The sequence below is a fragment of the Hippocampus guttulatus genome, chromosome 8 (assembly GCF_054856545.1).
Source record: "Hippocampus guttulatus isolate MCC_2025c chromosome 8, RoL_Hgut_1.0, whole genome shotgun sequence".
NCBI lineage: Eukaryota > Metazoa > Chordata > Actinopteri > Syngnathiformes > Syngnathidae > Hippocampus > Hippocampus guttulatus.
This window is the reverse complement of record NC_141268.1, coordinates 10,760,815-10,773,169: the sequence shown is the minus strand read 5'-3', so window position 1 is coordinate 10,773,169 and position 12,355 is coordinate 10,760,815. Positions and strand designations below refer to the sequence as shown.

Genomic DNA, 12,355 nt, shown 5'->3' with positions numbered 1-12,355 from the left:
TATGGACTTGAAGGAATAGTTGTGTTGTTTTAAATAAACTACTTAGAATGATTTTCATTTTGTGTTTCGTTTGGAGTACACTTCAACTTGGAGTGGCAAAAAACAGATTGAAGCCTCATTGTTTTTTTAAGAAGAAGAAAAAGAAGAATTGTTGACTGTCTGCCAAACTGCGACTTGTTTTGAAGGGAGTTCAATACGTTGCCATTATAAAGTGCTTGTATCTTACATTTTTGCTCACATGTCAAAGTCAAAAACTGTACGTCTCGAAAAACTCGTTTATCGTGTCGCTCTTGTCTCATGACACAACTCCTTGTATAATATTATTGCTTTTCTCAAACTTCTATTGTAACCCATTTTCCTATGGGTGCAGATACAGGTCATTTACAAGATGGTCTGTGCGTTACGTGTATAGCTAGCGGCAATCCTCCATTTTTATTTTCTTGTAACTTATTTTCTTCAATGTTGTTTAACTGTATTTCATTTTATTCAATTTCATTTTATCCACTCGACTTTAAACGGTCTATTTTGAATGTAAAAGCTGCATACGCGCATTAAATACAGCAGCTGGGCTCCCCTCAGCAAATAAAGGTAAACAGATCAGGAAGTGGATTTGGCCTGCGGGCCTACATGAGGGCTCCTGCGCCTGCGGACCTTTGCGGTCGTACTGCAGGCCCCTCCAACTTAAACACTGACTTCCTGCTTGCACTTTTTTGTGTGTGGTTTCTCCTCAAGTATTCGCAAACCATTTGAGATGTTTTACTCTGAGAACCTCTGCAGCTGCACTTGGAAAATAGCCCACTGTAAATCCATCCAACATCCATCGACTGTAGTAGTTTGTGGTCGTGGGGGGACTTTGAATTTCATCGAGCAAACCAGCCCAATTTGGTGGTGGAATGAATGGATGGTCGGTATAACTTGTTGTCAATATAAAGTACAACAAGTCATCAGTTTTTTTTGTTTGCCCACCTCCCCCCAGTGTCTTGTCAAACATGCCCACCAAGTCCTGTGTCCTGCCATTCCTGTTTGCTGACTATTTTCCTTGAGGGCTGGGAAGGGTGTTTTATTTCTGAGGAAAGCATTCAGCACTCGGGGATGAACCTGGCCTGTGTATCTAGCTAGCGAGCTAGGTGGACAGCGATGAGACGCGGAGACTGTTGACATTAATCTAGAGTCCCTTAGCCAATCAGGATACAGAACATAATGCACTTTTAAAAAACTGGTACGAAAAAAAACCCTGTGAAACAGCGAAGTGATGAAAGACGAACTATTATAGCGAGGGATTATTGTAATTTTATCAAAGACTAATGATATGTTGGGTTATTCTGTAAGGAGGCAATAATGTGCCTTATTAAAGTTAAGTCTCAAAGCCTTATGCACTCATCTCCTGTCTTATGTTTTTCCCCAGTGTTGTTGCACGAAGAGGTGGCCCAGCTTCAGGAGGAGGTGCACCTCCTGCGGCAAATGAAGGACATGCTGGGCAAAGACCTGCAGGAGGAGTCACAGGCAGGAGGAACCGCAGGTCTGCTCTCCGCAGCCGAGCTCCACGTACAGCTGGGTGACAAGGAGCAGGAGCTGGACCGCGCGAAGGAGGCCTTACAAGGTGAGATCCCCTATTTCTAGTCAAGCTTTCTGTTTGTGTTTTGCAAGGTGATGGTTATCATGAGTAACTTGACGGGAGGAGTGATGGCATTAATGTTATGACACATACTGACTGAGCAGTCATTGACTGTGGATATTTTAGTTCTATTTATTTCTATTGTGCAGGTTGGTGTCAATCACTCCCTCTGGCAAATAGAAAAGTTATTTTGAAGAAAAACAAACAAAAAGCAAAAGAAAAAAAAAAAGCTGTTCAATGGCAATCCCCATGATATTTACTATCCCACTGAGCAAAACAAGAGAATTACATCACGTGTATTTAAATCGCCCAACCAACTGCCTAAAAGAAAGACTATGCCATCTTAATGCAAACGTACACTATTTACTTACCAACAATTCGCATTCATAGCTGCAGTATTGCAAGTCTTTCAGCAAGGGATATTGGAACACAATCGGTGAAGCAACACATGTAGACAATACTTGCAGGCATATTATTTATCCTCTGCGGGAAAAAAAGACTAACATCATTGCTGCTTAATAAGTCACTGAGAATGGTGACAGTGTGAATAAAGAGAAATTATTCCTGGTTTGTCAGTATGACTGTATTGTACTGCCCCCAGTGGCCAAAGCGCACATAACTTAAGGAGCAGCAAATTGAATTTAAGCATTCCACATCAGGATGCACAATGTGTTTAATTATTTTTCATTCTACTTAATTATAGTCTTACTCTGTGCTTTTATTAATACAATATCATAGAGTGCCATTTTGCTTGGTAAAAACACACTACAAAAATGTTTTTGAAGGGGGGATTTTCAAATGGATCCATAGCATTTGCATTCATTCTAAAGGGGAAAGATGATTTGAAATACAGTAGGAATATTTTACGTAACGAAGGGTGGTCACGGAACAAATTAAATTCAGATCTCAAGGCAGCACTGTACAGTATATACATTTTTAGAGAATTAGAGAAGAATAAAGTTGTTTCGTTTTTTTCCGGTCTGTGCTGCACAAATCGTGAACCAGAGACTCTAATCAAAAGTACATCAATATATGCTCCGATTCAGTGCAAAACATAGGACCAAGGTGGGCCACGACATTAAAAAAAAAAAACCTCTGCTGCTTTTTGGAATGTTTTTCTTTCTGTGGAATGTTTCTATTAGTGTTGTGTTCCGCTTGTGCCTATGCTTGACTGAGCATCCATCTATTTTGACTTGATGGACGATTTTTAGTATTCAGCATATTTATTCAGTTCAATTGTGTGCAGTGGCTTTACTGTGAAGATGTGCTACAAGAAGGGATATTTGCTTTTTACTTTCAATTAATTTGGTTTGTTGTTGTTAGACAAAGACATCTTTGAAATATGAATGCAGTATTTATACAGACTGGTATGATGCACCAATTACTCTGTATTGTTTTCTAAGGTGATGCATTATGCAACACCGCAGCTGCTGCCCGCTTTTAGCAGAGTTTCGATTTTGTTAGGCAACAGTGTTGATGTCACTCTCGACGATGAGCCGTCAGAGGTGTTGTATAATAATCACTAAACAGGTTTGGAATGCGGAGTGTCAAATATGAATGGGATGCGAGCGTTGACAGCAGGAATGCCGGGCGGCGAGTGCGCGACACGTGCGGTGAAGGTGGTTTCCATGTCAGAGAATTGCGAGGGGAAATGCGAGTTTCATGTCCGAGTGCTCATTTACTGAATCTTCTCGGATGTTCACCTCTCAGTTACCGCTGCAGCAGCAGCTTGTTTACAGTGCCCCCTTGTGGCTCTCATCTGAAGGTACTGAGGTAAACCCTGGACTGTTCGAGCAACCACATCGAGACAAGCAGCACTTCACACTCACATCCACACTCATCGACAGGTTTCAGTGAACCGAACATGCACGCGTGAAGGAGATTCAAACCGAGAACCTCATAAATTGGGTTGGACACGAGCCTACAAACCTGCTTCCCACAATAGTTTTGTAGTACTGTCTACTGTACATAAATGTTTTCATTGTCTGAAGTGTTCATAGATATGAACGAGAGTATTAATGCGTGTAATTCTAAAGAAGAGAAGTGCTATAGAAAATGGCAGAATAGAAGGACAAATGTTCCAACAATAATGTACCCGTTTGATATACCAATGTCCTGATCTGATCACGTGATCAGAAATTGGGGTCGATGGCGTGATTTTCAGCTGGTGGAAAAAAATTGTTTTTCTTATTTTCCCAAACATTTAAAGGTCACAACAATCCAAATGGACAAATAGAATAGCAGTTTTTTTTTTTAAGTACTGATGCAGTTACACACCCACAGACACCTCTCCCCCGCGGTGCACAGCTCTCCTGCAGGCAGAGAAAGAGCGGTGGGTTTTGTCCTCATAGCTTGTTTGGAGGGAGAAGCAAACAGAAAGATGCTCCGAAGAAGCCTCCTCGCAAAATGGCATCATCAAAGAGTTTAGAGAGTCGAGACAGTGCGATAGACAGGTTAGCAATTGTGACACATCCAATCGACATAACTTCCGTTCGAAAAGTAAATTATTTGGTGACAAGCAAGCTTGTTCTCCACTGGTTGCATTTAACAAAGTCATGAATCAATAGTGTCGTTTCGAGATAAGAGAAGTCACACGTACCCAACAACTAAATCACCGTGTGGACTCAGACTCGTCATTTTGGGCCGCACAAGCCTATAAATGTCTAAAATGTCCGTCGGAATAATTTTATCGGAGACTAATGATGTGCTGGGTGATTCTATACCACTCCAGGCCCAAAGGAGGCCATAATATGCCTTATTAAAGTTCAGTTTCAAAGGTTTATTCACTCATCACCTGAGATGAGTGAATACATGAAAATGTATTGTTTACCATTTCCAAATCTTCCATGGTAATGCTTATATGGACTATCCAACAAAATTGGTGCCATTTGCGTTGCCAGTCAATTACTTGAAAATCCATTTTACAAAGCGTCCTGCACATGAATATGTAGTGTGTTTAACATTCAATTACGTCGTGTAAATGTCATTCGCTCGAGTGCCTGTATTTGTTAACTTAAGTGTTTCAGTATAAAAAAAAAAGCAAAACTAACAAGATATAACAAATTCTGAGTTTAACCAATGCACAGTGAAATGTTGAAAATGGGCATCATCAAATTACTTGCTTAAAAAAGAGGAAAAACATGTTTTAAAAAATTAAAGTAAGGCAAAATATATACGTTTGAATTTATTTTGAGGTTACTGTATTACAAATAGCAATCCGCACTGATTTGGTGAAATGCTCCATGTAATACACACACACACACACACACACACACACACACACACACACACACACGCGCGCACAAGGCATTCAGCAGATACTTAAAACCAAAGACTCAGACTCTGACTTGGGTTCCAAAAAATAGTGATCAGGACATCCCTAGTTTAATATTGAGATAATTATGTCAAGTAATCTGAATGTTGCCATTACTTTGGTTTTTAATCAAATTTATGCTTGGAGAAAATCTTTTAATGCAACCTTAATGCCTGCCTATGTCATTTCAATTAATTCCATTATACCTAATGAGATCAATTTTGAGGGTTGTATCCAAAAAAAAAAACTAGCTTTAACGGTAATAATGCTCACATTTGATTTGAGAGCTTTTCGTTTTACAATAAGTTTATTCGTGTGCATGCGGTTCAGTTACCGATCACATAACTGATAATAACTCCTTGAACGTTGCAGCCATGAAAGCTGACCGTAAACGTCTAAAAGGGGAGAAGGGCGACTTGGTGAGTCAGATGCAGCAGCTATACACGACACTGGAGAGCCGAGAGGACCAGCTCCGAGAATTCATACGCAACTACGATCAGCACAGAAAGGTATCGCTTGGCTTGACTGGAAAATGCCATTTCTGGAGAAATTGCGTGTGAATGAAAAAAAAAAAAATGGAATCAAGTGGAATGGTATTGAATGAAATGGACTCATACGGAATGGTCATCAATTATATTGAATTGAAAATTTACAATATGATTGTGAATAATGTGGCATGATATTGAATGGTATGGAATGATGTGCATTGATTTGGGTGAAAATTATGGATTTATATTGAATGAGTTTGATTCCGGCTCCAGCCTTCCAGTGTGGAGTTTGCATGTTCTCCGTGGGCCTGTGTGGGTTTTCTCCGGGTACTCCGGTTTCCTCCCACATTCCAAAAACATGCATGGCAGGTTGATTGGGCACTCCAACTTGTCCCTAGGTGTGATTGTGAGCGAATGGTTGTTTGTCTGTGTGTGCTCTGCGATTGGCTGGCTGGGTGTGGTCCCCCCGCCAACTGCTCAAAGACAGCTGGGATAGGCTCCAGCACGTCCCGTGACCATTGTGAGGATAAGCGGGTCAGAAAATGGATGGATGGAAATTCGCACCAGTTTAGCCATCTCGCTTAGGAAAAGCTGCGGCCCGCCATCAGAGCTTCACAGCATGCATCCGATGCTTTTGTTGTTGCAGGAGAGCGAGGATGCAGTGAAGTTGCTGGCCAAGGAGAAGGACGTGCTGGAGAGAGAGAAGTGGGACCTGAGGCGACAGACCAAAGAGGCCACGGAGCAGGCCAACATCCTGCGCTCTCAGCTGGACATGAAGGAGAACAGGATCAAGGAGCTGGAGGCTGAGCTCACCATGGTGAGAGAACTCGGCTAACGCTCATTTTACATGCATTCTGTGGCTCTTGTTTCTAATTAGCACAAATACAAGAGTTGTATCAAGAATTCAGACAAGTATGAGCTAGGTTATCGAAGTTAACTAAAACTAACTAAAATAAAAAAGCAAAAATATTTTTGTTCATGATATAAAATGAAAATGAAATTGAAATGAAGCTGAAAAAGAAGTTTTTCAGCTTTCAGTGTGAATATAAGCGTTATTCATTTTGATATTGCTGTGCATCTGTATGGAAGAAGGAAAGTCAAACCGTTGTTTGAGGATTGTGGTTTACTTTACTATATAACAGAATACAATTTTAGGAAAAAAATAAAAGCTAATAAAAATTAACAATCTTGCTGTAAAGCTTAATTAAAACTACCTGAATTTAAAAAAACAAGCCTCAAGTCAAAATGAAATAAAAACTAAATATAATGAAAAATCCAAAACTATTTTAATCCTTGTCTGTATTGTGTGATAATGATAATCATATGTTATCAATATTTCATTTTCTTGTTATTTTATATTTTGTATTTAGATTTTATATATTGTTACATGTATATTGTGTTATGTTATTTTTCATCCACCAGGGAGAGTTAGTTCAGGGTCAGTTGAGTATTCATTTAATTGTTTAATTTTTCAAAATCTGATTTAATTTTACCATTATTTTCTTATTTTTATTTGATTGTGTTTGATTTTGTTTGTGATATAGCGCTTGAATTTGGCCACAAGTTGATTTATTTATGGATTTATTTTTAAATAAATGTCATTGTTTTTATTCGACATCCTCCCTATGCAATGTTTCTCATTTAGGACAGTCAGATTATTATCAAAAACACAGAAGTGACGATCCAGCGTTCATTCGCATCTTTGTGTTTCTTCTACCTTTGACCAGGCCAAGCAGTCTCTCGCCACGCTGACGAAAGACGTTCCAAAGCGCCACTCGTTAGCCTCCACAACCAACGCCGGCGCCACCGAGCCCGTGGTCAACGGCAGTCAGGAGTGGGTGATGCATGCCGACCTGCCGCTGACCGCCGCCATCCGGCAAAGCCAGCAGACCCTCTACCACGGGCAGAACGCCGACAGACAAGGTATAGTGTCCCCATCACTCAACAGACACTTCATTAGGTGTAACTCATGTTCAAGATCAGAGGTGGGAAATGTGGTCACACTTAATTAGTACAGATACTCGTTTAAAAAAAAAAGGACTGGTAAAAGGAGCAGTTCTGAATCAACTTCTGTACTCAAATTAGAAAAAAAGAAAAGAAAGAAAAGAGATTACCAAAACAAAAAAAAAATAACAGACCTAGTTTGACAGAGTGTGTCGAAAGTACAGATAGATATTTTCAAATATAGGGACTACAGGTCAAAAGTCACCAGAAAAATAGTACATTTACCTGACAAATTTCATTAAGTTGGGGGGGGGGGGAATAATTTTGATCTCGTTACTTCCCACCACTGTCAAAGATGCATGTGTACCTAATGAAATGGCCTTTGCAGCGTGTCTTGGTGGTACTAATAATGGGTTTCCTTGAGGTTTCTCAAACTAACAGTGGGATTATTTCAATCCTGGGACCACGTGTGTGTGTGTGTGTGTATCTATGTGTGTGCGTGTGCGTGTGTGTGTGTGTGTGTTCGTGCGTGTGTGTGTTTGTGGCATCCAACCACCCCTAGCTGTGGTCAGGATCAGCCCCTGCCACTCGCGCCAGCCGTCTGTTATCTCTGACGCCTCGGCCGCCGACGGGGACCGCTCGTCCACGCCCAGCGACATCAACTCCCCCCGTCATCGGACACACTCCCTCTGCAATGTAAGACCTGCCCGCAAATTGAGTGTGCAAGTGCATATGTGTGTGTTGAAGTGTGTGTGTGTGTTGTGATGTGGGGGGTTAGCTTGCCTTCTTGGTGGTGGCGGTGGTCTGTTTTCATTTCTATTTCTATTCACTTACAAACCACTTCTGACTCAAAATGCCCAAGAAAGACGAATTGCTAATTGCAAAAAACAATGTCAATGCAATTATAATGTGCGTCAATTATTTGCGGAGTTTTGCTATCCCCACTTTAATCTTATTATTTAATGATGTTTTTTGTTTTTTCCACCAAGTGAGTAGTGGCATTCCTCTCAATTCGACAGTGGTTACGCAGTTGAAAATCAAGGCCTCACCCCCAAAAGACGCCTCATTAGTTAAATGAACACTCCTGAGCACTATTTGGGAAAATAGGATTTTTAAAGTAATACATATTGCAAGGCAAGATACCACGAACAGCACGCCCCGCGACCCTTGTGAGGATAAGCGGATCAGAAAATGGATGGATGGATATACCACGACCATTTTTTAAATGCGATTGCAGTTGTAAAATTAAAGTCCTCCCCCCATTTCTATCCATATATTTTTGACTATGCTGTTCAACACATTTTAACTTTTTTTTTATCAGAGATGCTTTTTTTTTCTGATTTAGAATCTGCCCTATTTTTTTTCTCTAGCTAATCAGGTTTAAATAATAATACAGTCAAACCTCGGTTTTCGAACGTCTCGGTTCTCATCCAATTCGGTTTTCGACCAAAAATTTATGAGTTTTTTATGCCTCGGATGACGAACAAATTTCGGTTCTCAAACAAACTGAGCGCACTTGAATGCACCATTTGACTCCTCTCACCTTCCTTACACGAGGAAGTGTCCGAGGAAGTGACGCTTCCTCGTGTTCCTTACCATCGTGAGCAGACTGTTCAGTAAACATTTTTATTTTAAAAAGAGCGTCGTTTCGGTTTTTGAGCTATTTCGGTTTTCAAACAGCCTTCTGGAACGGATTATGGACGAAAACCGAGGTTTGACTGTACTCTAATAATAATAATAATAATAATAATAATAATAAATGTAATATAGTAATTTGTTTAATAAAATTTAGTAAACAACAAAAAAAAAGTGTTAGTTTTAGCAACAGGTGCTCCCCCCCCTTCCCCCGAAACTTCTTAGCTGTAAATTACCTCGCTTGGTAAAATCCATGCTGTGCAAGCATTCATTGGTCAAACTTAAAAACAAAAAAATTAAAACATCTCAAAAACTTCTTTTGTACACTTTTCACCGGCTGCTTTTTTTACACTAAGCGAATGCATATGCAGTATTCCCCAACTAACTTAGGCACCTTCTGTGTTCGCTTTAGTCCATGGAGGACCTGGAGGAACAGAAGCGTAAGAAGAAGAAGGAGAAGATGACGCTAGGCTCCCTTTCGCGCGTCTTTGCCCGAGGGAAACAGCGCAAGTCCCTGGACCCGGGCCTGTTTGATGGTACAGCCACACCCGACTATTACATAGAGGAGGATGCCGACTGGTGATACTGCGTGTGCGTGTGCATGTGTGTGCGCGTGAGATGGGCTTGTTTAGATGGGAAGCATCAAATAAAATTTAAAACAATGCAGAAAAGAGACCCACCAAATGTATAGTATATTACACCTTTCAGATTGTATGTATGTAAATGATATATATATATTTATAGATGTACATGTATGCATATGTACAGTATATATGTTTACATGCATATAAATATATACATGGGGTAATTATCATGAGTATTTGTAGACATGCTGTACTATCTTGTCTTGATGTTCTTATATTTTTTTTTCAAAAACTGGAGACTTGAAGGACTGCTGTTCATGTGCCGTTCGTGTGTAAATAGGAAGAATTTGTGTTTATACTGTTTGTTTTTTACTTTATCACGCTTTACAGCAGAATTTTATCTAACAAAGCCAATTTCACTTTTGAGTGGTTGTGGTGGGGAGGGGGGAAACAGGCACGTGCTTCATTTGGATGCCCCAAAATGGTTACGTCTGCAATTGTGTTGTCATATCATATCGCAAAGTGAGCCGCACTGATGGGATTTAAAAGAGAATCGATAAATTACTGACCATAACTAGTGTGACTCTCATCCTGTGAAAATGCCATATTTCCTCAAATAGTGGCCTCAGCTCAGCATGACCCATCTCACCTCCAGTAAATAAACCTTTTCCTCTCAAGAAAACAGCTATAGTTCATGATACCAATGGCAAATGACAATTTTAAATAATACAGTTTGTGAAAATAGACAGTATTAGTGCATCTACTATAACGTACATTTTTATTTTATGGATTTGAATGAAGGATCAATATTTGTCTATGGTGGTGGGAAAAGATAAAATATACTCAATTAAATATGATTATGTAATCTGTTTTGTTTAAATACACTGAAAACAAATGGTGTGTGGAATTCACTCAATTTTAGTTTGACAAGTGGTTGCCGCTGGAAGGTCTGTTCATAATAGGTGCTGTCCTGTGAAAAACACCTTTGTCCAATTTTTATTAAAAAAAATTTTACATGAAAGGGTTGTCTGCATTTCATACATTGCATGAACGTTAACTTTTTTTAAAAATTACAAACAGAACAACGACGATATTCAAAAGTACCTGCATAATATTATTAAATATCAATAAAATGCCCTGTGTGAATAAGTCTGCTCTTATAAATATATATTTTAAAAATAGTTCTAATTTTGGTGAGGGACACATTTTATCGTATAGAATGACAAAAAATTTCATTTCCAATTTTTATTTTATTTTTTACTGCCATGTCTCTAATAAATGCCACTGTTTGAGGAAGTATGGTAATTTAGTGTAGTCTCGCATCTGCTTGCTTCATTTCTTTCCTGAGAGCTATCTAACATGAATGAATGTGTGAGAAAACATCTGCATTGCATTGTTGTTTTTTCATTCATTCATTCATTCATTGCCATACATCCATTCATCAAGGTTGCTTCATCCCAAGATACTTGCATTGTAAATGCAAGGTCCCTTGCTTTGCTCGTGTTGCTTTGTTATCCTGTTTGTGTAAAACTCTCCGACCATGTCTCTCTTTGATGCTTTGTAATTTGGGCACCATGGAATAAAAGATGAAATCTATGGGAGTATTTTATTTAAAAAAAAATGCACAATTAAAATATTTATCTGATGCAGATAGAGGGTTGTTTTGGACATGAAATCTTATTTTCTAAAATAAAACTACAGCACATGTTACACAGAGTAAGTGTTGTTTCTTATGTGTCGTTTCCCTCTCTTCTATTTTAAACCATTTCTCACGCCTTCAGCGGATATGAAAAGTCTACGCATCCCGCCCTGTTCAAATGCCACGTTTTTATGATAGAAATAAAACATTTTCCACCATGATAGTGACCTTTACAATTCGGCTGTTTATTAAAATAATAATAATAATGTTCTGCTCTTTCATCCTTGTCATAAGATTTTTGAACAGGGGTGTGTAGACTTCTTATAGACACTGTCGGTGTTTCTTTCTGGGGATTATTCATGTCACACACGCTGTCTCACCTTTTGTTGTTGTTGTTTTTTTTAAGTGACACTGGACCATGTACATGAGGATGAATCAGGCGAATGTTTCATCCTTGCATGTCAGTTCGGTACAGTGTCAACGGTTCATTTAGGAATAATCCCCTTAGTAATGTACTAATACTGTACATCGCTGTAGTGGACTCATCTTAATAATTAGTTACTGAAGAGTTGCAGAGTTACTAAAACAATGTCATATACTGTAGTGCTTTATCTGTATGAGTTGTTTCCTAAATCAGATGAGTTGTTGGACCCATTTATGTCTGTTATAGATATGCATGCCCAGAACTATGCTGCTGTATGGTCATAGACGATGTAGCCCCATCTAGTGGTCGTACAATTTCAAGCCAAGACAACAAATGAATCAAGGGTCAGACAGTTTGTTCCTTTTCTTAAGGCAATTTTTGTAAACGTTGTTGTTATTCTTGTTTGTTCATACAGTTTTCTTTTAATTTATAAATAGTTTTGTATCTTCTGATTTAATTATTTTGATGAATTATTTTATCTTTACAAAGATACTGATTTTATAGTTTTATTTATAGATAGCTGGTAGGAGTTGCATACCTCTTTAATTAAAATCTTATTACAGTGTATATTTAATATTTTATTTTTAAAACATTTTTGTAGCTTACCTTTTGAAAAGAAAAATATTCAATATTTTTAATTGTGGGTTGTTTTTTTGTGTTGTTTCAAAGATTTACAATTGCTTCTGGTGTTTCATTTTGGGTATTACCACACA

General features: G+C 38.8%; 1 protein-coding gene across 1 annotated transcript in view; it reads left to right on the top strand.

Moving 5' to 3' along the window:
* LOC147201115 (kazrin-like) overlaps nucleotides 1-12,355 on the top strand; it is a 99,555-nt gene that overhangs the window by 82,646 nt on the left and 4,554 nt on the right. The window contains exons 6-11 of the mRNA XM_086117496.1: nucleotides 1,406-1,600; nucleotides 5,301-5,437; nucleotides 6,063-6,233; nucleotides 7,144-7,339; nucleotides 7,923-8,056; nucleotides 9,408-9,531. Coding sequence (XP_085973622.1) covers nucleotides 1,406-1,600; nucleotides 5,301-5,437; nucleotides 6,063-6,233; nucleotides 7,144-7,339; nucleotides 7,923-8,056; nucleotides 9,408-9,531 — 957 coding nt within the window. The remainder of the gene's footprint in view (nucleotides 1-1,405; nucleotides 1,601-5,300; nucleotides 5,438-6,062; nucleotides 6,234-7,143; nucleotides 7,340-7,922; nucleotides 8,057-9,407; nucleotides 9,532-12,355) is intronic.